Source organism: Phoxinus phoxinus, assembly GCF_949152265.1.
Source record: "Phoxinus phoxinus genome assembly, chromosome: 4".
Classification (NCBI taxonomy): Eukaryota; Metazoa; Chordata; class Actinopteri; order Cypriniformes; family Leuciscidae; genus Phoxinus; species Phoxinus phoxinus.
Window position 1 is genome coordinate 15,119,646 of NC_136879.1, and position 27,751 is coordinate 15,147,396.

At 39.2% G+C, this 27,751-nt stretch overlaps 3 protein-coding genes across 3 annotated transcripts; all 3 read left to right on the plus strand.

Moving 5' to 3' along the window:
• Window positions 1–1,461: 1,461 nt before the first annotated feature.
• LOC306997466 (olfactory receptor 6N1-like) lies at window positions 1,462–2,409 on the plus strand (the record flags this gene model as incomplete). Its single annotated transcript, XM_079610770.1, has 1 exon — window positions 1,462–2,409. The coding sequence occupies one exon, from the start codon at window positions 1,462–1,464 to the stop codon at window positions 2,407–2,409; it is 948 nt and encodes a 315-aa protein (XP_079466896.1).
• Window positions 2,410–15,126: 12,717 nt separating this feature from the next.
• LOC306997467 (olfactory receptor 51I2-like) lies at window positions 15,127–16,044 on the plus strand (the record flags this gene model as incomplete). Its single annotated transcript, XM_079610771.1, has 1 exon — window positions 15,127–16,044. One exon carries the CDS (start codon window positions 15,127–15,129, stop codon window positions 16,042–16,044), a length of 918 nt encoding a protein of 305 aa, XP_079466897.1.
• A 4,819-nt stretch (window positions 16,045–20,863) lies between these two features.
• LOC306996563 (olfactory receptor 51I2-like) lies at window positions 20,864–21,781 on the plus strand (the record flags this gene model as incomplete). Its single annotated transcript, XM_079609176.1, has 1 exon — window positions 20,864–21,781. The coding sequence occupies one exon, from the start codon at window positions 20,864–20,866 to the stop codon at window positions 21,779–21,781; it is 918 nt and encodes a 305-aa protein (XP_079465302.1).
• Window positions 21,782–27,751: the final 5,970 nt, after the last annotated feature.

Genomic DNA, 27,751 nt, shown 5'->3' on the forward strand with positions numbered 1-27,751 from the left:
TTGCGGGTCATTTGTGCTGCAGGCCTTCTGTCCTCCACCTAATACCCCAGATCAGGAAAAACTTAATCTGTTATGCCCTGTCCGGGCTTTGGATGCTTATGTCCACAGAGCTGTCCTGTGGCATATATAAGAGCAATTATTTGTTTCCTTTGGGTTACCTAGTTAGGTTGCCCTGCATCTAAACAGATAATGAGCAAGTGAGTAGTTGAGGCTATCTCACTTGCTTGTGAAGCGGCCGAACAGCCTTCACCTTTGGCTGTCCGGGCCCATTCTACGAGGAGTATGGCTGCCTCTATGGCTCTAATTTCGGGAGTTTCTCTTCACAACGTTTGTGATGCGGCAGGCTGGTCCTCGCCGCATACATTTGTCAAATTTTATGACTTAGACCTCTCCACTCCTGGGGCTAGGTTGCTTGCTTCTTAGTGTGCGCAAGGACTTCACACAGAACGGGCACTTGTCATTATGGCGTAGTGGGTATGGGGTTCCCACAAGCGTAAAACGCAACGGGAGTTCCTTCGATAGGGAACGTTTCTGGTTACGTATGTAACCTTGTTTCCCTGAGAGGGAACAAAACGCTGCGTTCGCCTGCCATTCTTCCTGCATGCCCTGATCGACTTGCTTCAGGCTTATCAGAAGCTGTCACGCACTGCGTTCAGGGGTGCTTTATAGTTTCCTGGTCTATGACATCACCCGCCTATGACGTTTTGCTCTTTCATTGGATTGATTATACACGTGCTTCATGACGCAACACTCTGAGGTGTTCCGACAAGCGTAAAACGTAGCGCTTCGTTCCCTCTCAGGGAACTAAGGTTACATACGTAATCAGAGACGATTTTGTCCATTAGATCAAATTATTTACTCAACTTCTTGTAATATTGACACCTAATTTAATTATTTAAAATCTCTGCTCTAGCTTATAGCTAATATTGTTGGCTCCTTATGATTAATGATTAATGTGATTCTAATGAAAAAACAAATCTAACAAGAAATGTACAAAGACAATACAGTACATCTTGCAGACAAAATAAATAAATTAATATATATGTGATATATGTAATATAAATGTGAAATATATAATGAGGTTATTCAAATGGCTAGACTTACATACAGCACAAGCAATACGTACTTCACAGAAAGATCTGGGTTTTAAGAGTTTTTTATTTCCAATAATTAATTCTACCAAATTTTATATAATATATATATCACCAGATCAACCTTTCACAACAATGTCAAAGTAACAAAAAGAGATTGCGGTAAGATTTTAATTATATCTTTGCTTGCGTCTTTGAAGTACCAGTATATGCTACCTTTAGAGTACAGAATATTTCCGTTTATATAACAGGACTGAAGAGCTGACTATCTGACTGATTTTTATTTATTTATTTGTATTATCTAACTTTTAATTTGTATTATGATGTGGATAATGATATCACTATCACAAGACTCTGCATATAATTCCAGATGCAGCCACCACTAGAGAATGAATCCATTGTCTTAGTGTTTGCACTCTCTGGACTAAATGAAACGATGGGGAAAAGATTTGTGTTTTTTTCATTGACTGCATTGTATTATCCATTAATTGTGTTGTGTAATGTAACCATAATTTACACTGTAATCTCACATAAGAAGTTTCATGAGCCGATGTATGTCTTTATTTGTAATTTGTGTGTAAATGGACTTTTTGGCACTGCTGGATTTTACCCTAAATTCATGTATGATTTATTATCCCATGATCATGTAATTTCTTATGCTGGATGCTTGATTCAGATATTTGTCATTTATTCATCCGTTCTGTGTGACTTTTCAACATTAACAGTGATGGCATATGACAGATATGTGGCAATATGTAGACCACTTGAGTATCATTCAATAATGACCAATCAGAGGGTTCTTGAATGTATCCTTTTCTGCTGGCTTTCTCCATTTTTTTGCACTTGTGTTGTAATTGTATTAGCATCAAGACTAACATTATGTGGCTCTAGTATTGAAAAGCTATATTGTGAAAACTGGTCAGTTGTTAAACTTTCCTGTTTTTCTACAACAGTAAATAATGTGATTGGGTATGTAATCATTATTATATATTTTGGACATGCACAATTTATATTTTGCTCATACATTAACTTGATTGCAAAATGCAGAAAGTCAATAGAGGGCAGACACAAATTCATACAAACATGTGTGCCACATCTTCTTGCGTTGCTCAGTGTGACTGGTGCATCAATGTTTGATGTGCTGTACACACGTTATGGTTCAAAGAATTTGCCTCAAGATTTGCGTAATTTCATGGCCCTGGAATTCTTACTCATACCACCCATTTCAAACCCCCTCATTTATGGACTAAATCTGACAAGACTACGGAAGGAAGTCATAAAACTGCTTTTCAAAAAAGAAGTGGAAATATCTGATTGAATATTTATTAGTCACAAGCAAATATTTTATTATCCTAGACATTCTAACACTACGTAAATTGTTTTATTGAATTGGAAAACATAAAATGTGTGATAGCTAGGTTTTTCTTTTCAGCCATATTAAAAGAAAAACGTTTTTTTTTTTTTTTTATGAAAAAATTTAATGATGCAGGCTTAAGAACCTTGCACACTGAGTCCGAAATTTTCGTATGCGTTTTTTCGTATTCGTGATTCGGTGGCTCTGAATTGTCAAAACACCATTCAAAATGCTTGCTACGGATGCGAAAACGCAGAAAATCGAACCCGATCCGTTTTTTTTTTATGACGGACGAAAATTTCGGAGGCGTGATTGACATAATCCGTATTTATTTTTAAACATGCAAAAATTTTGGACGTGAATTTCGGACTCCGTGTGCAAGGTCCTTTACACTTGAGAGTGAATTTCAAATGTTCAAGATTTGTATGTTTCTTTGATGTAATTTAGCCTATCTGTCATACACTAATGATAATTATAATAACTTTCATTTGCATTTCGCAAGAAAGTTGTTTTGGTGATTTTTTTACTATTATTTTTCAATAGGTTCAGTTTGCATTCCATGATAGTCTGGCCAAAAATCAATAGTCCATGAACCAAGAATTTATATGTGATGAATTAGAGGTAAGCCACATTTACAGACTAAAAAGGGATAGGCTAATTGAGAAATGTTGGTCCTAAATCTAAATGATGTTATTCAATTTAATTTACAGTAAAAACAAAACTTTGAGATCAGAGTGTATGTCCGTTTTCCATAACTTTGGCATTGATGAGTTTGATTTAGGTTGATTTATTTTTGTGGCATAGTGGGGTAGATTTAGTGCTGGAGATTGAACAGTTAAAGTGTGCTAAGTGCATTCCAATTTTGCATATAATGGTCTGCATTTATCAATGAAACAAACATACACATGTTCAAAATGTTTGATGTTTTATAGTTGCGTATGAGTGTATAGTTAAGCATATAAGCAAGCGAGTGGCAGCAATAAATGCATCTACATTTTAGAAGTTGCATAATGCAAGGAATAACAATTAAGCATAAACAAAGCTAGCATTAGAACATGCATTTTGAGTCATTAAAAACAACAGCAGCCGCTCCAGAAGCAGCAGGAAGACAACCCTGCTGGGATGTTACAGACAACCATAGCTGTTCGACCATAGCAAAATATAAATAATTACATAAGGTGGTTGCTGCGAGATATTGTCATCTTCATCAGCCTGCAAAGTTATATCCTTTGTTAAAATCACACATAGTGCACGTTCTAATTAGATAAGTTTAAGGCTCAGGCACAGGTTTAGGTCAATTGTTAAACAAACCAAAGATATGGCACCCAGGTTCACATTGCTAAAGTCACAAATAACTCTGGGCTTCGCAAGCCCAGATACACATAAGTCAAGCTACTAGATGTTAAACCCTTCAGCAAATCAGGCCCAGGCACACATCCCTTACGGAACGAAACTATATTTCCCATATATGAATGATCAAAATATTAAATGATTTAACCGTATATTTGAAAAAATACTGAATAATATATTGTGTTAATATGTAACAATATTGCCACTTTTCATATATTGAACAATATGTGACAATATTTTTACTAATATATGATAATGTATGTAATTGTATATTCAGTTGGCTAATACCCTTCATAACATGTACAGTGCTTAGCATAAGTGAAGACACCAATGCTAAAGATTACTAAAAATTATCTTTTGGAAATTGATCTTAATGCCTTAATAAAAAAAAAAAAAGAAGAAAAGAAAACTCCAACCTTTAAGGACACCAATTTTCTTTGTGATTGAATAATGTATTGTAAATAAATAAATGTTCTTCCTTAAAATACAGGGTGCATAAGTCAGGACACATGTTAAATTACCATAGAGGCAGGCAGATTTTTATTTTTAAAGGCCAGTTATTTCATGGATCCAGGATACTATGCATCCTGATAAAGTTCCCTTAGCCTTTGGAATTAAAATAGCTCCACATCATCACACCCTTCACCATACCTAGAGATTGGCATGGTGTACTTTCCATAAGATCATCTCTCAATGCAAATCAATCCAGCTATTAGGCTAACTGAAATAAAACCATGCCAATCTATTAACTCTAAACTTTATCAGGATGCATAGTATCATGGATTCATGAAATAACTGGCCTTTAAAAATATAAACACTAGTTTCCCAAATATGGAAATTTATTATGTAATGTATCACACAATATTTTGCAGTATATTCTCATATATTTTTGTTCTGTAAGGGATATAGCCAACATGCTATAGATTCCAAAATATCTAATCTGTATGCTTTAAAAGGTCTTGCAAAAATTAGATTCCCTGTTTTTCCAGGAGAATCCCTGATCATCATCATTGTCAAAGAAACGCATTAGATAGTGTTGTTACATATGATACTGAAGCTTCAAAGCGTGTTTCGGGTCCATGCCGAAACGCATATTGTTTTCAGAGAAACACATGATCAATGAAAAATGAAGCCTCATTTTCTTTCGAGTCAAGTGAATGCTTTACTTTGAATGTCGGACTGTTTGAACCCAGACCACTACTACGGTTCAAGTACAAGTCCATACAATATTATCAAAAGTAAATGTCAGTCGCTTTGTCAGTTTATTAAACGCAGTTTACTCATCTACTTAAAAATGTCCAATTATGCAGAATATCCGATGGTAATTATTGAATTGATTTGTCAATGCAACATTGTAACAGAGCTGTTACTCTAGTATTTTGTCATACTCACCACTAGGGGGCGCATGAGTGTTAGAACCTCTTGTATTTAAATGGGTAGTAGTATAGAAGAAGTCAGTTTGTTTGGAAGAGGGAAGTATGGGCTGCATCCCAATTCGCCAACTTATACTACGCCTTAAAAGTAGGCCTATGTACTCTTTTTGTGAAGAAAAAGTACATACTTTTGAGTGTGTAGAAAAAGAGTAGGCAAGCTTTGGGACATACTACTTCCTCTTTAACGGACAGATATGTCACGTGCATCAGTGATGCGCGGGTCAATGTATAAACAACCCGCACCCGACCGACGTTTTTAACTAACCCGCCCGCAACTCGGAAAGAAAAGAAAGAAAAAAAAAGAAAGAAAATATTGTACCCGACCCGCTTCCTGGCCCGCATTTTTTAAAAGTAGCTAGTAAATGCTCATAGTAGCGTCATTGGGCCATAGACGTAACTAGGGGTGCGGGTACAGCATTTTTCTGAATGCTGTATGATATAGCCTAGTGTTATGTAATAAAGGCTTGATTTATTAATTTATTTCGTTTCATTTTCTTAACAATTAAGATGCTGCATGTGTTTATCCAGTCTAATCGAAGTGCCCGTCTCTCCCCCGATTTTCCCAACAAAAATCCCGCCCCCTCTCAGAAAATACATAAAACTGACATTACTGAGCTATATGTGTTTAAAAGTAGCCCATTAAAATGGTACATTGGCATTGCTCAGTTCAACGTGTTGGGAAATCGGGGCATCTTGCTCAACATTCAAAAGGTAAATAAGGATTTCCCACTTGCATTTATTTCATAGAAAATTGTGTCTAGTACTATATAAATTACAAAAGTTTAATTGGCATCTTTATTTCAAACTGCCCGACCGACCGCGACCCGAATATCATTAAAAACATTTTTGGATGACTCGTAACCCGCGGGTGACCGAGGCACCCGCTCATTTTGGATCAACCCGCGCATCACTGGCGTGCATGCTGTCAGTAAACTGCCCTGTAAATCATCTTGTCACAGTTAAAATCCTCCATTCAATCTTATTTAATTTCCTACGGTTTCGGAGAGAAATGTAGTACACGTTCATCTGCCAGTCGCAGGTCTTTCATGCAGAGACTCTCCTCATGTGTTTGCAATTTGAATGTATTGATGCATTTAAAAGTTAATGGCTAAACGTATCATTACAAAAGTTCATAATGCTGCTGCAGATGCAATATAATGTAGACAATAGGGATGGGACGAAATATCGTTTGACAAAATATCGCGATACAAAACGTGACGAAACGCATCGAGGTCGAAAAAAATGGATTGCGAAATAAAAAAAATGTATATCCGGGGAACGGTGCGGTATGTCATCACGTCAAGACAGCGCATGCAACAACACTGCAGTCTACAGCGAGCTAACAAATATTATCATTAGCACCAACTGCCTTGCCCCCAAACAGCCGACCATGGAGTCAAATGAGGTTGAAATTGAGGACGCTCCGCCTGGATACAAGTCATATGTCTGGCGGTATTTTGGCTTTCTCATTAAAAAAGACAAAGACGGCAATAGAGTAACTGACAAGACTAAGACTGTATGTAAGCTATGCCATGCTGTCATTCCGTACACCACATCCAACACAGCAAACTCGTGAGCTGAGTGAAAGTCATACTGGTGTAAACATAGCTCAGGTGTTGAGAAATGCACTGAGTGAGTGGGAGCTAACGAGGCCACAAACAACCATTGCTTGTGTCACAGACAACGCAAGCAACATGGACATTGCTGTGAGAGAGAGCGGTCTCCACCCTCACATCAAGTGCTTAGCGCATGTTGTGAATCTGGCCAGTAAGCGAGGCTTGGCTGTATCCCGCGTCGCGCGCCTTCTTGGTCGTGTGCGAAGAATAACTACATTCTTTCACAAGAGCACCACGGCCACCGCCGTCCTGACCAACAAGCAAACCCAGTTAGAGCTGCCTCGGCATAACTCTGGGGCGGCAGTGGCTCAGTGGTTCATGTAGGTTGTCTACAAACCGAAAGGTTGGTGGTTCAATCCCCGGTTCCACCTGACCAAGTGTCAAGGTGTCCATGAGCAAGACATCTAACCTCAGCTGCTCCCGACGAGCTGGATGGTGCCTTGTATGGCTGACACCGCCGTCGGTGTGTGAATGGGTGAATGTGAGGCAAAATGTAAAGCGCTTTGGTGGCCATTGGGTCTGTGAAAGCGCTATATAAATGCAGTCCATTTACCATTTACCATAAACTCATCACCGATGTCCAGACCAGGTGGAATAGCACATATGACATGCTGGCGCGCTACCTGGAGCAACAAGCAGCTGTCTCAGGATTTGTTGAATATTCATGCATTGCTGTTTGACTCCCTGGCTTGAAGAGGAAGCATTATCTGTCTATTGAGCTGTTCACACTGAAGGAGATCCCTGGCATTTGCTACCAGGCTACTGAGCTGTTCCTGTTGGAAAGGGCCCTTGGCTCGACTATCTATCCTCGGCTGTCCGAAGAGGAATCGCTGTGCGGACCCCTTACCAGTGCCCGCTCCATTACTTACCTCAGGCTGTCCGAAGATGAATCGCTGTGTGAACCCCTCACCAGTGTCTGTTCCATTACTTACCTCAGGCTGTCCGAAGAGGAATCGCTGTGTGAATCCCTTTCCAGTGTCTGCTCCATTACTTACCTCTGGCTGCCCGAAGAGGAATCGCTGTGTGAATCCCTTTCCAGTGTCTGCTCCATTATTTACCTCAGGCTGTCCGAAGAGTAATCGCTGTGTGAACCCCTCACCAGTGTCTGCTCCATTACTTACTTCTGGCTGCCAAAGAGGAACCGCTGTGTGAATCCCCTTCCAGTGTCTGCTCCATTACTCACCTCTGGCTGTCCGAAGAGGAATCGCTGTGTGAATCCCTTTCCAGTGTCTGCTCCATTACTTACCTAAGACTGTCCGAAGAGGAATCACTGTGTGAACCCCTTACCAGTGTCTGCTCCACTACTTACCTCTGGCTGCCAAAGAGGAACCACTGTGTGAATCCCCTTCCAGTGTCTGCTCCATTACTCACCTCTGGCTGTCCGAAGAGGAATCACTGTGTGAACCCCTTACCAGGTCTGCTCCATTACTTACCTCTGGCTGCCGAAGAGGAACCGATTTGTGCATTCCTTACCAGTGTTTGCTCCATTACTTACCTCTGGCTGTCCGAAGAGGAATCGCTGTGTGGACCCCTTACCAGTGTCCGCTCCATTACTTACCCCAGGCTGCCGAAGAGGAACTGCTGTGTGCATTGCTTACCAGTGTTTGCTCCATTTCTTGCATCTGGCTGTCCGAAGAGGAACCGCTGTGTGAACCCCTTACCAGATCTGCTCCATTACTTACCTCTGGCCGCCCGAAGAGTAATCGCTGTGTGAATCCCCTTCCAGTATCCGCTCCATTACTTACCTCAGGCTGTCCGAAGAGGAATCGCTGTGTGAACCCCTTACCAGTGTCTGCTCCATTACTTACCCCTGGCTGCCGAAGAGGAACCGCTGTGTGAATCCCCTTCCAGTGTCTGCTCCATTACTCACCTCTGGCTGTCCGAAGAGGAATCGCTGTGTGAATCCCTTTCCAGTGTCTGCTCCATTACTTACCTAAGACTGTCCGAAGAGGAATCACTGTGTGAACCCCTTACCAGGTCTGCTCCATTACTTACCTCTGGCTGCCGAAGAGGAACCGATGTGTGCATTCCTTACCAGTGTTTGCTCCATTACTTACCTCTGGCTGTCCGAAGAGGAATCGCTGTGTGGACCCCTTACCAGTGTCCGCTCCATTACTTACCCCAGGCTGCCGAAGAGGAACTGCTGTGTGCATTGCTTACCAGTGTTTGCTCCATTTCTTGCATCTGGCTGTCCGAAGAGGAACCGCTGTGTGAACCCCTTACCAGATCTGCTCCATTACTTACCTCTGGCCGCCCGAAGAGTAATCGCTGTGTGAATCCCCTTCCAGTATCCGCTCCATTACTTACCTCAGGCTGTCCGAAGAGGAATCGCTGTGTGAACCCCTTACCAGTGTCTGCTCCATTACTTACCCCTGGCTGCCGAAGAGGAACCGCTGTGTGCATTCATTTTTCAATTTCAATATCAAACTTTATTGTCATATGCACAGGAAACAGTCGTCACACAGTACAATGAAATTATTATTCAGCGAATCCTCCCAGCAACATCAGACATCAATTAAACACCCTACAACATAAATAACAAGTGACATAGACATCAAAGAGACATAAATAAAGTGCATGAATGTGCCAGGTTATCACAAAAAATCAGTGCAAAGTATGCAAAGGTAAGTTGTCCGTGCGTGCGTGCATGCATGCAAGGTGGGGTGGATCATTGCACCTCTCAGGATCAGAGGGCAGTTTGCAGTGTTGGGGGAAACTGACAATTCCTTGTGTTTGCTCCATTACTTGCCTCTGGCTGTCCGAAGAGGAACCGCTGTGTGAACTTCCTACGCAGCCCGACGAAGAAGAGTCGGATCAGCCTGTGTTCTTAATAGGGGTGGTGTGAGACACGGGAGGAGGCCACCCCGCCTGTGACAAATACTTTACAAACCATCTGTGGGGATACTGCTTTCATTTGTTGGACTGGTTTTGATTTCAATTCATTGTCATACAAATGCATTGTTCGGTTTATTTCTTCTGGGTTTCCTAAATTTATATAAAGATATAAGTTAATTCCTATCGTTTGTGACTACACACTGGGAAACATATTAACTACTTAGTTGGTGGGCCCCTCCTATTATTCAGATTTACATAGCTGCATGCCACTAATGTGGACAGTGGTTGTAATATAACAATACTATATGGGTTATGATTTTACCCCTAAATTCAGCATATTAACACAAAATGATAATTGCAAATCCAGCTTTCGCTACCTGGAGTCCAGTTGTTTCTGTGAAATTAAGTGACCCATTTGCTTCTCTTTTCTGTAGCTTTCAGCAGTCTGTAAACATATACCTCAGATTTTTTTTGTCAGATATGAAAGCTTTAGCATAAGTTCTGCCGGGAAGACTCAATTACTACGTTATCTTTTGCTTCACTTCTATCCAATCATATTCTCATGCTCACTGTATAAAAGCTCAGTACTTACACATGTTTGAGTTCGCAGATGCTGACGCTTCCATTCAGTTCGCAGAAACCGACGCCGGCGCTCACTCACCCGCGTCTCGATTCCAATCATTACAACACAAATCATATCGTTGATTTTACCAACTCTGACGGCGCGCGAGTGCGAGACCCGCGTGACGCGTGTAGGAAACAGCGTGTGGCGGCTTTAAAATACTAATCCATGAGAGATGATCTTCTAACACGGTTTCAAGTTCAAATTTCACTTTCAAGTTGGTTTCACGTTTGGTAGGCACTTCTAGCAACCACTTTAACAAGTCTTCTCTTATGATCAAACATTCAAACTTCATTCAGGTAAGTATATTCATTTGGCCGCTGCTCCCTTCACCAGTGGTAGAGTTCATTCGTGACCGTGGTGACGTGGCAGTTTTCTTAACTGCTGATTCAGATTGCAGTCCGCAACATACTAACAAGGGCCGGGTAGCTCGCTGGATGGTTGTAGCACGTGTAAGCAAGATTCACGTAACTGATATCCCACAGGCAGCGCAGCGTTAATGTATTTTCAGCGTCGTCGATCCCATGCACACATGGGCAGTTTGCAAATACTTCACGAACAACTGCGTACTGAATAGAAATAAACCAGCATAAGAGTAACAAAAATATTAACCCGCTTTCACTCATGCTATATTCACAGCTCGCGCTCTCATACTGTCTGCCCACTCACCAGAGAGTGCGTTCCATTTAAAGGAGCAGTACCTAATTCAACTCATGCCTTCTCTTAATTCATCATCGCTTCAGCATTTACAGAGATGTCCGGCTATTTTTATTTTTATTGTTTTAATGTTAATATATGACCACCATATCTATACAGGAAAAGCTGAGCTTAAGAGAACAGTTGGTCATTATGTTATGCATATACAGTAGTAAATATGGCTGTGTAGTAAGTAAGAGTATGTTAAACAAAGACAGTAATTATTCATTACAAGTGCTGGAAATTCTCTAACAACTGTTTTCCTCTATTTTAATTAACATCTTTTAATACTTGTATGAAGTTCTACAATAACAGAAATATGGTACAATCGTTAACACATTTTCCTGGCGTCTACTTTAATCCACCAATATGTGCCATAGAAATAATGATGTAATAAGTATATATATATTGATTTACAGAGAAGCCGTCTAACTGCACCCACACACCGGACGCGAATAGCGCGTCAGGCGCGAGTGATTTCAATGTTAAGTCAATGCAAAGACGCGTTACACGCGTTTTACGCGCGTAACGCGTCTTTGCATTGACTTAACATTGAAATGACTCGCGCCTGACGCGCTATTCGCGTCCGGTGTGAACGCACCATAAGGATGCTCAGGTCAAGGCCAACGTGCTTAACAACACATTAGAACTACTATGTTAGATTATATCTTTCAAATCAATCCAAAGAACAAATTACAGTTAAGAGACTCAAGCGTCATTATGTTTTACTCATCTGTATGATTTAAATGTTCATGTATTTTTCTATCCAAGGGACTCACTTTGCATTGGCCAGCGATCTCCGGGCACTCCATGGCACTTGTTCTATCCAGACCAGATTATTGTAATGCTCTCCTGGCCGGTTTCTCAGCTTGCACCGTCAAACCTCTGCAACTGATCCAGAATGCTGCAGCTAGAGTGGTCTTCAACGAGCCGAAGAGAGCACACGTCACTCCCCTCCTCAAAGAATTGCACTGGTTGCCAGTTGCCGCTCGCATCAAATTCAAGTCATTGACGTTTGCCTACAGAACAACCACCGGTACTGCTTCCCTGTACCTAAACCCATTACTCAAACTTGTATGCCATCCAGAAACTTGCGCTCTGCAAGCGAACAGCGTCTTGTGGTGCTATCACAAAGAGGTACAAAATCTCTTTCTCGGACTTTTACCATGACTGCTCCCTGCTGGTGGAACGGTCTGCCTAACTCAATCAAAGCTGCTGAGTCTGACCTATCTTTTTCGACAGCACTTGATCAGTAACACTTTCTCCTCTATTCTATCTATAAAAAAATAAAATAAAAAAAACTGCGTTAGATTGAACTGCAAAGGGTCATAGCACTTACATACTGTTGTCCTACTGTTAGTTTAATTGCTTCTATTGCTCTCATTTGTAAGTCGCTTCGGATAAAAGCGTCAGCTAAATTAGTAAATGTAAAATGTTTAAAACTTAATTCCTACAAGAGCAACTCGAGAGTAATGTCAGGTATATGCTGCGCAGCTGAGAAATTGATTCTACGCCAAGTCAACAAAATAATATCAAGTGTATGAAGGTATTATCTTATCGGTATATCGTAACCTTACTTCAGGTAAGTATCGTAATAAATAAATTTAAAAAAAATAAAAAAAATAAAATAAAAAAAAGCGTATTAAGAAGTATGCTTCTCTGCTCGGTCTCATAATTCACTATGAGTATCTCTCTTCAAGGCAGGGCATTATCTTGTCTGTTAACGCTGGCCCACTCCGTGCTTAATTAAGCGACCCGATCCAGCTAGACGAAGGGTGGATGTCCAATCTCAGATTTTGACATTTGGAACAGCAAAGATCAGACGTATTTTCAAGTCTGCTCAGGCTTCGTTCATCCACGCTTCACAGAATTATCCTATAGCGGCTGTCAAAACTTACCTTGTATGTGCTAACGAGCTTGGTTGCATCACTAAGGCAGATCTCTTGTCTGACGGTCATGCTATTCTGAACGTTCATCTGGCAATGAGTAGTCTCTAATTTCATGATTAAGGTCGCGCTCATTCCTGGCCACTACAATGCCATATATACGCGCTTTCAAGCTTTAGTCTTCAGGCTTCAGACTGCTTTGGCCTTCAGCAACCCGGATCAATCACCCTGCCCTCCTCTAACAGAGATCATATATATTAGGTCAATCCAGCTAGACCATATTTCCATGAAGGCGTGGCTACCAACACCTTAAAAGCTCAGATTCTGCAGTATTTGTTATGTTTCACTTCTCTTTTCAGATTCCTCTTATTTCCCATCCTGATCACGGCCGGTTGTTCCTTCCTCGTCTACAATTACGAAATCTATGTGTGGTAGGTCTCTGGTGTCCCCAGGGTGTGTGCGAGGGGTTTGGCTCGGAAAGCCCCACAGATATTTTCGTATAGGATGCTGGAATTGTCATTGAGGGTGAGTGAAGCGCATAGTTTTTGTCTATCACTTGGATGTAGTTGGGCTACTGCTCCCGGCACAGGGGGCGAAGTTTTATCAGCTCGTATTGCAGCTTCGCTTACCCCTCACAGACAAATTTAAAAACTTTTAGCTTGTTCAAACCGGAGTCAGTCAAAGACGGGGAGACCCAAGAAGTGTCAACATGTAGACCTCACTTCCGGATGGTTAGTTCATGATTATGCAGCTCATGCATAGTTATCTTCTAGTCCTCGATTAGCTCATTCTTTAATATTCTATAAATCATAATCCGGGGGCTGGATTTATGTAATTTTAGGGTTTGTGATGCCACTAACCCGGGAGGAATGCCGTGCAGTCCCTCTCAGCGTTTGTCGTAGTCCTTAAAGCAATCTTGTTAAATGGAAATCTTCCAAGGTTGAACTTTGAGTGTTGCAACTTTGCAGATGTACTCTAGAATGACTCAAGTTCTGGTGTCACATGATCAATTTCTAAAATTAGCAATAAATTATGTTCCTTCTCATCTATGATTACCCCACCACCACCAGGATGGTCCCTTCCCAAACCTTGCAGGGGGTCGGCTGCGCCCCTGCCTTCATCTTCAGGCAGGAATTGCAGATCCGATACCCTCGGATTATGCACTACGGACGGGGCCTACGCCAAATGACTTTTTATATTATCAGCTTGCTGAGCTGTCAATAAATGTACGATTGTTGAAATAATTCTCCCGAGTCTTTCTGGTAGAACTAGTTGGACAGTAAATAGAAATCTCTTTCCCGTTTTACTAGTTCTACCAGAAAGACTCTGGAGAATAGATACTCGATAATTATACATTTATTAACAGCCCAGCAAGCCACATGCAATAAGTAAGGGAAGAAATCATCTTGGTGGTGGAGGGGTGGATGGAGGTGAGTGAAGCATCAGCATCTGCGAACTCAGACAAGTGTAAGTACGGGTCTTTTATACTTCTAGTATTAAAACGTTATTGGATAGATGAGAAGATAATCAGTGACGCAACAATTGAGTCTTCCCAGCAGAACTTACGCTAAAGCTTCCATATCTGTTTTGTGTTTTTCACAGCATTCACACTGAAAACAAATGCTGCTGCTCAGTCTTTTTGCCACTTAACGTAACTGCATTCACTTCGCTGGCGTTGGCATACTCTCTGTATGACCCCCCCCCCCCCCCCCCCCAAAAAAAAAAAACACACAAAAAAAACAAAGGGGCCTCCTGAGATATGTTAGATGCTATAAGAAGAGCACTAGCATAATGGTGACCCACAGTACTTGCACCAATGGTTATTTCAAGGTGTATCACAGAAGGTATTACAATTATGTAATGTTTGTTTTAAGGTATAGAACATTTTGTCTGAACTTTCAAGATACATTGTTGTTTATTGATACAAGTTGTTTAATGATATCTCACAAATATATTGTTTAAGTTTTTATATAAACTTAAATTGTTATATAAAGTGTATATGTACTGTATACACCATTATTTAAAGTAATTATTAATGTAAGTTATTGCTAATTTATAAATATACTATTCAACTATACAACTTCAATGAGATGTTCATTAAATAATGAATTATGTGAGCACATTTAACTTTATTGTTTTCAAGTTAATAATGCAAACTGGTCATTTTTTAAATGTTTTAAAAATCATTGAAAAATTTTGTACTTTCTTCTTCAGGTCAATGAAGTAACTCTGCTTGACGCAAAATGGATAATGGAACATATTTGTATTTCATGTTGTTTGAAAATCTCGGGTACATAAGATATGCTTTCTTCAGTTTAGGATTTATTCTGTACTTTGCTATCATATTATTTAATGTCATTATTATGCTTGTAATATTTCTGGAAAGGACTTTACACCAGCCCATGTATATTCTGATTTCATGTTTGTCTTTCAATTCTGTGTTTGGAACAACTGGCTTTTTCCCAAGAGCACTGACAGACTTGATATCTGATACACACTCAATCTCCGGTGAAGCATGTGTCTTACAGGCTTATGTCATTTACACGTATGCAGCAAATGAATATACAATATTAATGTTAATGGCATTAGACAGATTTGCTGCAATCAGTAAACCTTTACAATACCACAACATAATTACATCAAAGATTATAATTGTTTCAGTGGGTATAAACGTGGCTTATCCAATGATTTTTCTTGGTATTAATGCTATTTTGACTTCCAGACTGACATTGTGTGGTAACAAATTGTTTAAAGTGTACTGCCACAACTTTGAAGTAGTCAAGCTTTCTTGCGAAAGCACAATAATTAATAATGTTTTGGGCTTGTTTATATTAATCACAACTGTAATCACCCCTTTAAGTTTAATATTATATTCTTATGTAAAAATTCTAATTGTTTGTCAAAGAAGCTCATCACAGTTCAAGGGCAAAGCTTATCAAACTTGTATTCCACACATAGTGGTCCTTTTGAATTTCTCAATTGCTGTTATTTCTGATGTCACTTTGAGTCGAGTTGTGACCTTAGAACTTCCTATATGGCTGTCAGTTTTTCTTTCACTGGAGTTCCTTATTATACCACCCATCCTGAATCCTCTTGTTTATGCTTTAAACTTGCCTGATATTCGCAAAAAGATTAGTTGTCGTATAAACCCCTCCAGGTAGATGTTTTCTTTTATTTATTTTTTCTGGTGCAATAAATGTTACATGGAATAATATACAGATTTTTATTTTATTTAAGAATTGTAAACCAAACTAAAAGTTTAAAACTCATTAAAGTTATGCATTCCATGCTACATTGTAATGCTAGTTGGACTGAATGGACCACATTTGGGTATGAAATAATGTAATGGTATGATTTTTCCACAAGCCTCATGTTGCCAGCTTTGATTATCATCACACACAAAATCCATTTGCGATTGCATCCTAGAAGAAAACTTTCAGAGAAGTGTGTGTGTGTGTGTGTGTGTGTACTTTAACCATGTAGCTCTTTGTTTTATTCACTTTACATCCAATATTGTAAAACTTTACATGTCCCTTTGTATGTGCTGAGGTTAGTGTATCTCCCTGCACTCTGGAAGGAAACAAGAAATGAGCATAAAGCTGAATCCAGCTTATCTGTTAACTGATGCGTAGACCTCTCCTTTAAATAATGCAACGCTTTTTTAGCCTTCAATCTCTATGGCGCTCAGTTTGTTTGGGTAGGTTTCATCCCATTTTTTTGACTAAAGAGTACCTACATTTAATGGCTATGACACACTAAACTAAACAAGGTAAAGCCATACATTACACAGCTAATTACTTACAGGCAACAGTTAATCTACTTAATTATTGGCAATAATAATAAGTAAATAGAAACAATTTAACATTTCTTATTCAGAGATGGTTACATGTACCTAAAAATGGCCAGACACAGGATATCTCATCTATTACTTTTTATTGACCAAATAACAAACATTTCAAACTAACAAAGGAACTACAAAAGAGCCCTCTTATTCATATGACTCACGTTACATACAACTTCACTTCCCATTTAAAAATAAAGAGGAGTCAGACTCAGAATAAATGGTAACACTTTACAATAAGGTTCATTAGTTAATGTATTATGTATTAACCAGTTTTGTGCCAGTGCGTCCATGCCGAGTGTGTGTGTGGTCTATGTGTGTGTGCCAACAGCTGGCAGTGGGAGGTCTATGAGGAGGTGAACAGGTCTTCCCCGAACTCTCTCCAAATCAGCTGAACCGCCTGGGGGTGGAGTCGCCACATGCGACGGGAGCGTAGACCACCTTGTCAGTTTATTTACTCAACGGTTACAGTGTTGTCCATACGGACCAGCACGTCTCTGCCTTGTAGCAGCCTCTTTAAGCGGCTCAGAGTGAGATGTACTGCTAGCAACTCTATGCAGTTGATATGCCAATGTAGTTGGGGAGCCGTCCACACCCATGACACTGCATGCCCGTTGTACGTGGCACCCCAGCCGGTGCGGTGGCAGAGGTATCTGTGAATACCACAGCATGCCTGGACACCTGTTCCAACGGCACTCCTGCCCGCAGGAACGAGGGATCTGACCACGGGCTGAAGGTCTGGCGGTACACCGGTGTGATTGCCACCTGGAGAGTACCGTGATGCCACACCCACCTCGGGTCAGGCCAAGAAGCCAGTCCTGAAGCGGTCTCATATGAAGCAGCCCGAGCGGGGTTACTGCTGCTGCCGCTGCCATATGCCCCAGGAGCCTCTGAAAGAATTTCAGTGGGACCGCCGTCCTGCCTTTGCATGCATTTAAGCAGTTCAGCACAGACTGAGTGCACTGCTCTGTGAAGTGCTATCTGTGCGACCGAGCTTCGTCGCACGAAGCTCAAGGTCCGTTGTGGTACAAAGTCAAGTCAAGTCATCTTATTTTTTATAGTGCTTTTAACAATGTAGTAGAGTTGTGACGTTCGCGAACGAACCGATTCTTTTGAACGGCTCATTAACATGAACGATGGGAGCCGAGTCGCGGCTGGAGGGGAGCCGTTCTTTCTGTGGTTATTTTTTTCCTATGCGTATTTCACACAGATGCACACAAAGGCTGCGTTTACACTTGGCATTAACATGCGATCACCATGATCCGATCAAGCAGATCGGATCATTAGCCAATCAGGACACCATGCGTTTACATTTCCTGCATAATATTTAAATTAGGTCTGTAGCACGACACCAATAAGAGTAAAGATAATACAAATTAAGCAATGTCCCAATTGCTTTCACTCACTCACTCACTTTACTTTCCTGTGCAATCTCCATCCTTAAATCAAATTACGTTTTTTGAATGAAGGAATATGTTGATCATACAAAAACAACCATATACGTCACATCATGGATCATCGGGGTGATGTCCTATTTGCAAAGTTTACAGTAGTAAGGACTGTATGTAGACATTTCCATTTTATTTATTCTAATTTTATCTACAGTATATATTTAAAACTTTAAATATTTTTTTTTTTCTATCAAAATGTTCTTGTGTGGAAGTGTTTGTAGAAAAGCTGTTTTGCACAGAAATTCATTGCAGCCGGCTTTGTTTTTGATGTTTATTTGTGAGTAGGTATTGTATGAATAACATAAGTCAACATAGCTTTACACATACACACACTTTGTACTAAAGGTAAATCCAAAATAGTGATGTCACTTTCTAAGCAGAGGGATGTTGTGCAACCCTATGGAATATAGTCCACACATGACAAATAAGGTAATAATCAATATTTCAGAATAATTCAAACTCAGATATTGGTGTGATATCTGAGTTTTAATTATTTGACTACAAATCTCACCTCATCATTCATCCCAGTGATTATTTCCAGGATAAACTGAGATGCCCCCAAGCTGGCTTCTTAAAACAGAATAAATATTTAAAAAGAGCCAAAAGAGCCGTTCTTTTGAAGAACGAACAGCTCTTTGAAAGGAACGGATCGCCAAGATCCGGATCCCCTCAAAGAGCCATAAATCCCATCACTACTGCTTTGTGCTACATCTATGCAGCCTAACATTGAGTTATAGAAGTCTATAATGCATTATGTGAATGCTAGGTCAAAGAGATGTGTCTTTAATCTAGCTTTGAACTGACAGAGTGTGTCTGCTTCCCGGACAATGGTAGGAAGACTGTTCCAAAGTTTTGGTGCTAGAGAGGAAAAGGATCTTTATTATTACCTGGCCGGAATTTTGAGATCGCAATAGACGTGAAGGACTATAATGCGTTAAGAGCTCGCTCAAGTACTGCGGAGCTAAACCATTTAGTGCTTTGTAAGTGATCAGCAATATTTTAAAATTTATATGATGTTTAATAGGGAGCCAATGCAGTGTTGACAGAACGGGGCTAATATGGTCATACTTCCTGGTTCTGGTAAGAACTCGAGCTGCTGCGTTTTGAACTAGCTGTAGTTTGTTTGTTAAGCGTGCAGGGCAACCACCCAGTAGAGCATTACAATAATCTAGCATTGAGGTCATGAACGCATGAACTAATTGTTCCGCATTTGTCAATGAGAGCATATGGCGTAATTTAGATATATTTTTAACGGCGTCGTGTTAGCGGCCCCTAAGATAATAACTAATGATCTTTGCAACGGAAGTGAATCAATCAAAACTAACTTTAGCTGGACAATAACTTTATTCTAGAGCTGCTGTAAAGCCAAAACAATCTCTGTTACTTTAATTTCCTATTATCACTGTGAAGCTGCTTTAATTGTTAAAAGCGCTATATAAATGAAGGTGACTTGACTTCATTTGACAAAAGTCCTGCACACCTATTGCTTTGTGCAAGAGCCACCCTCCAAAAAGGCCCTCCATCTTTGGAAAGGTTTCAGTCAGGATTCTTGAGATCATAAATAACAGCAAAAAGCAAAGCAAAGACTGTAAAAGAGGATATAGAACAGGATTAATGTTGCTATAATTTATGGGGGATTACATTTAATGTCCCACAACACAATGTACCAAATTATTTCAGTAAACTGTGCCTCCGTGTGGTCACTGTCTTCTGGAATAGACACTCTCCGTCTTCCCATCCCTGCTTGGAGGAGTTCAAGTTCCTCATTTTGTCAAAGTTGTTATGGTATATTTTTTGGTAGCAGGTACAAATTAAGTGAGATTGCCTTGCTTAATTTACTCTGTTTAGGGACAGTTAATGTTCTCTTTTTGCAAGGCTTGATGTTTGGCCTAAAATATTCCAGAAAAGACCTGTGGATTTATAAAGTGCAAATGTCCAAATATTAATCACGAACATGCGTGCCATCAAAGTACAGAGTGAAAGTCGAGACCAACAGCCTGCGTCAATTGTAATTATATAATTTGAAATTAACTTCATTTTATCTGAGCAATAGGTACGTAATGACGGCAGACATGTCAACAGAGTTATACGTAAAAAATGTTAAGCTTTAGTAAAATCATTTTCTGAATTCCAATTACCAATGTGATAATAATAAGCTAATTTAACTGTCTATTTTCAGTCTTCCATGATTTATTTAATTAGTTTCTAGGGAAGTCAAATCAATAGGGTTTTGTGTCCTTTATGCAAAATAAGCCTATCAGCGGAGACTCCTGAGACATGTTAGATGTATAAAAAAAATGAACCTGTGCTGGTAACCCACAGTCATTCTAGCACAATAATTGAGGAAGCAATGGTGGTCGTTTCAATGTGTATTAGAGAAGGTATTCAAATTATACAATGTCTATTTAGGATAGTGATTGCATTTTTGTCTGATATTGATTGAAAACATTATTTTAAAGTTGTTGACACTTTGCATCTATACTGTTAAACTGATAATATATCACACACTAACTGTGAAGAAGGTAAGTATCATGAACTAATACACTGAATATGAATCTGTATATGTAGAATAAACAAAAACAAAATTGGATAACATAGTGCTCATGTTTTTAAAATGTGTATAAATCATAAGATCTTTGTCTGTTGTCTTAACTCAGGTAAATGAAGGTTACCTTTGCTTATCAGAAAATGGAAAATGGAACATATTTTTACTTCATGTTATTTGAAAATCTTGGGTACATACGATATGCTTTCTTCAGTTTGGGATTTATTCTGTACTGTGCTATCACACTATTTAATGTCATTATTATGCTTGTAATATTTCTGGAAAGGACTTTACACCAGCCCATGTATATTCTGATTTCATGTTTGTCTATCAACTCTGTGTATGGAACAGCTGGCTTTTTCCCAAGAGCACTGACAGACTTGATATCTGATACACACTCAATCTCCCGTGAAGCATGTCTCTTACAGTCTTATGTCATTTTCACGTATGCAGCAAATGAGAATACAATATTAATGTTAATGGCATTTGACAGATTTGTTGCAATCAGTAAACCTTTACAATACCACAACATAATTACACCAAGGTCTCTAACTGTTTTAATAGTTATAAACGTGGCTTATCCAATGATTTCTCTTGGTATTACTGCTATTTTGACTTCCAGACTGACATTGTGTGGTAACAAATTGTTTAAGGTGTACTGCCACAACTTTGAAATGGTCAAACTGTCTTGCGCAAACACTACTGTTAATAATGTGATGGGTTTTTTTATATTGATCACAACTGTAGTCATTCCAGTAGGTTTAATATTATATTCTTATGTAAAAATTCTTGTCGTTTGCCGAAGAAGCTCATCACAGTTCAAGGGCAAAGCTTATCAAACTTGTATTCCACACATTGTGATCCTTTTGAATTTCTCAATTGCCATTATTTCTGAGGTCACTTTGAGTCGGGTTGTGACTTTACAACTTCCTATATGGCTGTCAGTTTTAATTTCACTTGAATTTCTTGTTATACCACCCATCCTGAACCCCCTTGTTTATGCTTTAAACTTGCCTGATATTCGCAAAACAATTATCCGTCTAATAAATGGATCCAGGTAAATGATTTATGTAGTATAATAAAGGTTATATACGGAATATTACAGATTGTTTTTAAGGACTATAAACCAGAAAAGTTTGAAATCATTGTCCAATCAAGCAACCAGTCTTTATTTTCCCTCTTCATTTTTATGTTCCCCACTTCATATTATATTTTGTTTTAAGATATTAGTTTGTTAATTTATCCAATTTTTGTTGTGCAAGAGTAAGTAACTTTTCTCTACTTCATGGAAAATATTATTCATTTGACAGTTATTTGGATTATTATATAGATACAGTTGTATGTGTTTATTGCTTTTGTCTCTTTATGAAAAATTAAAAAACCTAAAGAATTTGTTTTGTAAAAGATTTTAAGGTAATTTTGAATGTCATCATTGTTGAGATTCATGTGCTGATTGTTGATGTCTGTGTGTGTCATCGTAGATTAACTTTTCATGCTCATGTTTGTAAAAACCTTCTAACTGATTGTTATAATATTGCTGGATCTCATGCTGCAGTAACACAGGGTTTGTGATGTGAATATATTAATGGTACAACACAATTGGTAGGCCCAAATTACACTGCATGGTTCAAGTGACCCGATTCCGATTTTTCTCTCTCATGTACGTGGCACAGATCGGATATGACCGGCGAACGTGTAAGCAGGAAAAAAGCACATGGATGTCCCTCCCTTGTTTACTCTGGCATCACTCTACCTTTATGAGTGTGCATGCTCTCTTTTTCTTAGGTTTTCGCACATGTTTGTCATTTGAGAGTTAGCTGATTGAAATGAGCTATATAAGACGCCAATGAGAAGAAAAGAGAGATATTTGCAATCCCTTTTTTTATGTTTTGTATTTCTTTTTATTAGTTGTTGTCCGTTATGTAAAAAGTCTCCTTGGTTGTTACGTCTTTTGATTTTGTTTATTGTCCTGAATGAATAAACTCGTTCTAAGGAGTGACATTATTCAGTAATTTATTTTATGGTACGTTACCTTTCCCTTTTTAAAATAATTTGAAAGGGAGGTCGTAACAGTGATCAACAAAAGTTTGATACTTTCACGTTTAGTCCATGAAGATAATATTCACAAAATAACACAACTTTTAAGAATGTTTTAAGCCTAGATGCAATTGCCAGAAGTAAAAAAGTGAATAGGCTATAAACGAACTACACCACGGTCCCACGTCTTCAACATTACCACAACTAGGCTTCCGACAACTCTTTCAGTTTTTATCTAATAAAAATGTCTGAGAAAGTTTGAGTTAGAATGGTTTTTAAAAGTCCAATTATAAGCATAAAAATGCTGAAAAAGTGGACTGAGCTTACATGTTCGCCGGGATGACGTTTAGGGCCCTATTTTAACGGTCTAATGCGCAGGGCTTAAGTTCACTAACCCCTCATTTACACTGCACACGTCTGCGGCGCATTACGGCTGCGACAAGGTTTTATTCCGTCCTCCACGCGGTGCCAACTCACGCCGAGCATATCAGAAGTGGAGCGACTGGATGCGTGAGACCACATTGTAAAAAACCCCCCTAATTTTACTGAAAATAACTGTGATTTTTTGACGATCATTTTCTTTCATTTTAAATTGTACTCAAAACACTGTAAAATTAAAAAATAATATATGTAAAATAAAAATGCAGCTGTTATTTTAGGTATTGTGATATTAATTACAAATTCCAGTGATTCACATTTTTTATACAGAAAATCTATTTTATTTTTCATACAGTATTTTTTCTGTTTTCTTAAATTACATTAAAATGTATATACATTTACAACTATAGTCTGTAATTAAACAGTAAAAAACAGTTAAATGATAAAATGGTCAAATGACTGGCAGCCCCCCAAAAAATCTGTAACATTAAAGTAAAACATCCTAAATTAAATAAACTGAAAAACACTGTTATTTCACAGGTATTCCCTGCATTATTACGATCAAATACCCTCATTGTAAAAAAAATAAAAATCGTAAAAAAAGGGTCAAATGACTGGCAGCTACGGCTGCCAAACAAAAACCATACAATGAAAGTAAAATATGCTAATTTAAATATAGTGCAAAAAAACTTTAAAATAAATTTGATGTAACCATGATTAAGATCAGTGTTTGCTTTAGTTGGGCTCATGACCATTGAGTTTTAACATTAGTTTATCTCTGGCTGCTTTAACTGTGTTATTTATACACATTTGTTATGGCAAAAAATCCTGGAGAAAATCTCATCAGATTATGATGGTAATTTACTGGTGATGTTGTAGTCATCATATGGTGACCTTATTCACTGGTCTGACCTTGAGTCAAATCTGAATATATTAGCTGTGGTAATATAATATTTAGATGGACTATAGTTTTTTATAAAGGCCATGATTAATGTCATAATTTTTCACATGGCTCTTGAAATATTGGGATCAGTTTTATAACAATTTGAAATTTAAAAGATATATATTATACAGAAAATGTTTGGAGCAAGTTTATTTTTTAGGAGTATAGAGACATCACGAATCAACATTTGAATCTCAACAATGGTGACAATCAACAAAGCCTTTTTGTGACTTTATAGTGGTTCAGATTTTTTTTTCATTGTCACCATTGTTGCGATTCATACGCCGATTCTTGATGTCTGTGTGAGTCAATGTGAAACCTCTCCTGAAGGCAGTGTATCATGGCAGAACAGGATGGTGTGATCAAAAGCATGACTTCAAAGCTTATTGAAGTATCATGTTAGGATTGTGTGGCGTCCCTAATTGCACAACTGACTACGCCACCCCTTGAGCTATTCTAGTTAGTGCAAGTGTCAGAGCAAGGGGAACTCTGCCCCAATAAAATGTACAAACACAGGTTCATAGAAAAATATAAAAATACAATCTTTATTGAGCAATGGTTGAAGGTGTTGGTTGGTCTAAAAAAATAATAAGTCAAAACAAATGAATAGACACATGTATCAGCACACTAATACATATGGTTAAAAGACATTAGGGTTCACTCTACACGGCACTGCAAACTTCTTCGTTAAGCGAGAGAGAGAAAAAAGGAAAACCTGCTTTCCAGTGAAGTCTCTTGAACACAAGCTACCCTGGCTCCACTAACACAGAGGCTGGTTACAAACAAAAAAGGGGAATTGGGCGTAAAGAAAAAAAAGATAATGAATTTTAAAAAAAAGACAAAAAAAGAAAAGAATAAACTCACTCTAGCCTGTGACGTACAATTCATACAATCACATACAGTAACAGATACAGCCAATAGGCTAGAGGAAAACAAAACACACAAAAAAGAAAAATATATAATAACAAAAATAATAATTATATAAAGCTACCTACGCTATAAGAAGCATCCACAATCACACAGTATGGAGAACAGCAGCTAGCAACTCAGGAACAACAAATTGTACACATCCCACGGCAGTCACAGTATCCAGCTGATGCTTAAACACGGAAGTAGTTTGGCGTTACTTTGTTGTAGTTCGCTCACCCATACACGCTCACATGGAAATAATGGCGCACCACGGCTCAAACAGCGTCGGCTCCTCCACGCACTATTCAAAACAAACATTCGCTTGGCATACTAACCCCCAGTGAAAAACGACAGACAAGGAAAACGCTTTTAAACATACCTTCACACTCAAACAGCGCCTGAATCACTGATTCACCACACCAGAGCAGTAAATTTGCACCGTGCCGGTCTAAGGACCCCAGGTGTCTATACAAGCCTGCCTTCATCGCATTGGGTGACTTACTAAATGCCCGCTCCACCCCCCAATTAATGAGGTGATTAAAAATGAAAATAAAAGAGTAAGACATGAGTGTAAACTGAAGGATCCTATTCCCAACCCAGCTCACAGGCTAAATTCGTAAAAAGCTGATAAGTGATTATGATCCCAAAAGACAAGTATGCAGTATTGGTAAAAAGGTGTTTTGGCAAAAAATAAAAAATAAATAGTTTTTGTTTGAGAACTTTGGTGTTTTAAACTATCAATTCCATTGAAAAGAGGTAATGTCACTCCCAGAATATTCACGTTATCATTTGAAAAGCTCGAGAGTGTCCAAGCACCTTACCAACAGTACTGTATCTGAACAGCATTTACACAGGGCAGTAGGGTACGTATATGTGACCCGTCACGGAAAGTAGGGACACAAGTCGGCAGCACAACTTTCGAGCAAAATGAGAAAGAAGCGCTTTTTTTCAAAATGGGTGATTTTTGCTTTTTTTGCAGAATCTGTTAGTTGAGATCACGAAGAAGCCTCTCCATGTTTTAGATATCAGTATTGGTATATTTAAAAGTGTACATTTTTAGGTTGAAATCGGCTTGTTTTCGAAGATTCTAGCTCGCAGTAGGGGTGTGTCATTGTCTGTGTGTATTTCCATACTTGACAAGCCGGCAATTTTGTTTCTTTTGTTAATGCCCCCGCCCTCCAAGGGGACAGCGTGGTAGGACGATATATCGATGTAAAAAAATATATTTATATATATTTTAAATGGGATATGGAATTAGACAATATCGCATATATCGATATAGTTCAAATTTAAGCTGTGATCCTTGCTACAAGCAGTCTGAGTGCTTTTGTAGCAGTCTGCGTCTCAACAGCCTAGTGTACAACGCGACAAATACTCACATTAAATGTTTACGCAGAGGAACAGTACACTGCAGTTCTCAAAAGTTCATTATTTGCATGTGCTTTAAAGCCTTGCCGGTTAAACATGTAATTCGCTGCTGATGTGCTGTTCTAACGAGCGCTTTTCTGAGAAGGGTATTCCTGCACAACGGGAGTGGCTGCAGTTTCAGGACCCCAGTTCTAGGACCGCAGTTCCAGGACCCTAGTTTAATGTGACAGCGCCACCTACAGAACTGGATCACCAAAAACACAAATTTAACCCCTTTCGCGGCAAAGATCACATTGTTGATCACAACAGATTGTTGTTCAACATTCATTACTCGTTAAAACATCACACTCTTAATTATTTTATCTGGACAAACTGAGCATCATTAGAAAGATTTAAGACTCGATAGTGTTTATGATGAAACTCAAACAGCGAACACAGAGAGATCTGGGTCTCCTCTTCCTGATTTGCGTCAGTAATGTACGCAAGTCTCATTCGCTGTACAGCTGTCAATCATCTCACGTGGTTCAACGTGATAGTAGGCTAATCTTGCCCTTCTGCATGACGCGGTCCTGTTATCCGTGATAACAAAGCTTAGACACATCTCCACATCTCTTCACCTGAAACAAGAAGCTAAATGCACAATTTCGAGTATATGTGGTTTGTGTGTGATTTTCGTGCGATTTTGGGTATTTTCATATGAATTTACATTTACATTTAGTAATTTAGCGACTTACAACTGAGGACTACAGCAAGCGAGTCATCGTGAAGAGGCAAAAATAACGCAAGAAGTGCTCAAAATACAAAGTTCAGGCATTGCTCAGAGTAGCATAAGCCAAACAAGGGAGGATTAAAGTTGTTTTTTTTTTGTTTTTTTTTGTTTTTTTATGTCAAGTGCTCACGGAAGAGATGAGTTTTCAGTTGTCTTTTGAATGTAGTCAGGGATTCTGCATTCCGGACGAGGGTAGGGAGATCATTCCACCAGCATGGAACCGCGAATGAGAATGTTCTGGAGAGTGATTTTTTAGCTCTCTGTGATGGTACCACGAGTCGTCGCTCATTGACCGATCGCAGGCTTCTGGTAGGGATGTAGACTCGTAGGAGCGAGTGAAAGTACGAGGGAGCTGAGCCTGTGGTCGATCTGTAAGCAAGTGTCAATGCCTTGAACTTGATGCGAGCAGCGAGTGGTAGCCAGTGCAGAGAGATGAACAGAGGAGTGACGTGGGCTCTTTTCGGCTCGTTGAAGACAAGACGGGCTGCAGCATTCTGGATCATTTGTAGAGGTTTAGTTGCACATGATGGAAGACCGGCCAGAAGAGCATTACAGTAATCAAGTCTAGAGATCACCAAGGCCTGGGCAAGAAGTTGTGTTGCATGCTCAGTAAGGAAAGGCCTGATC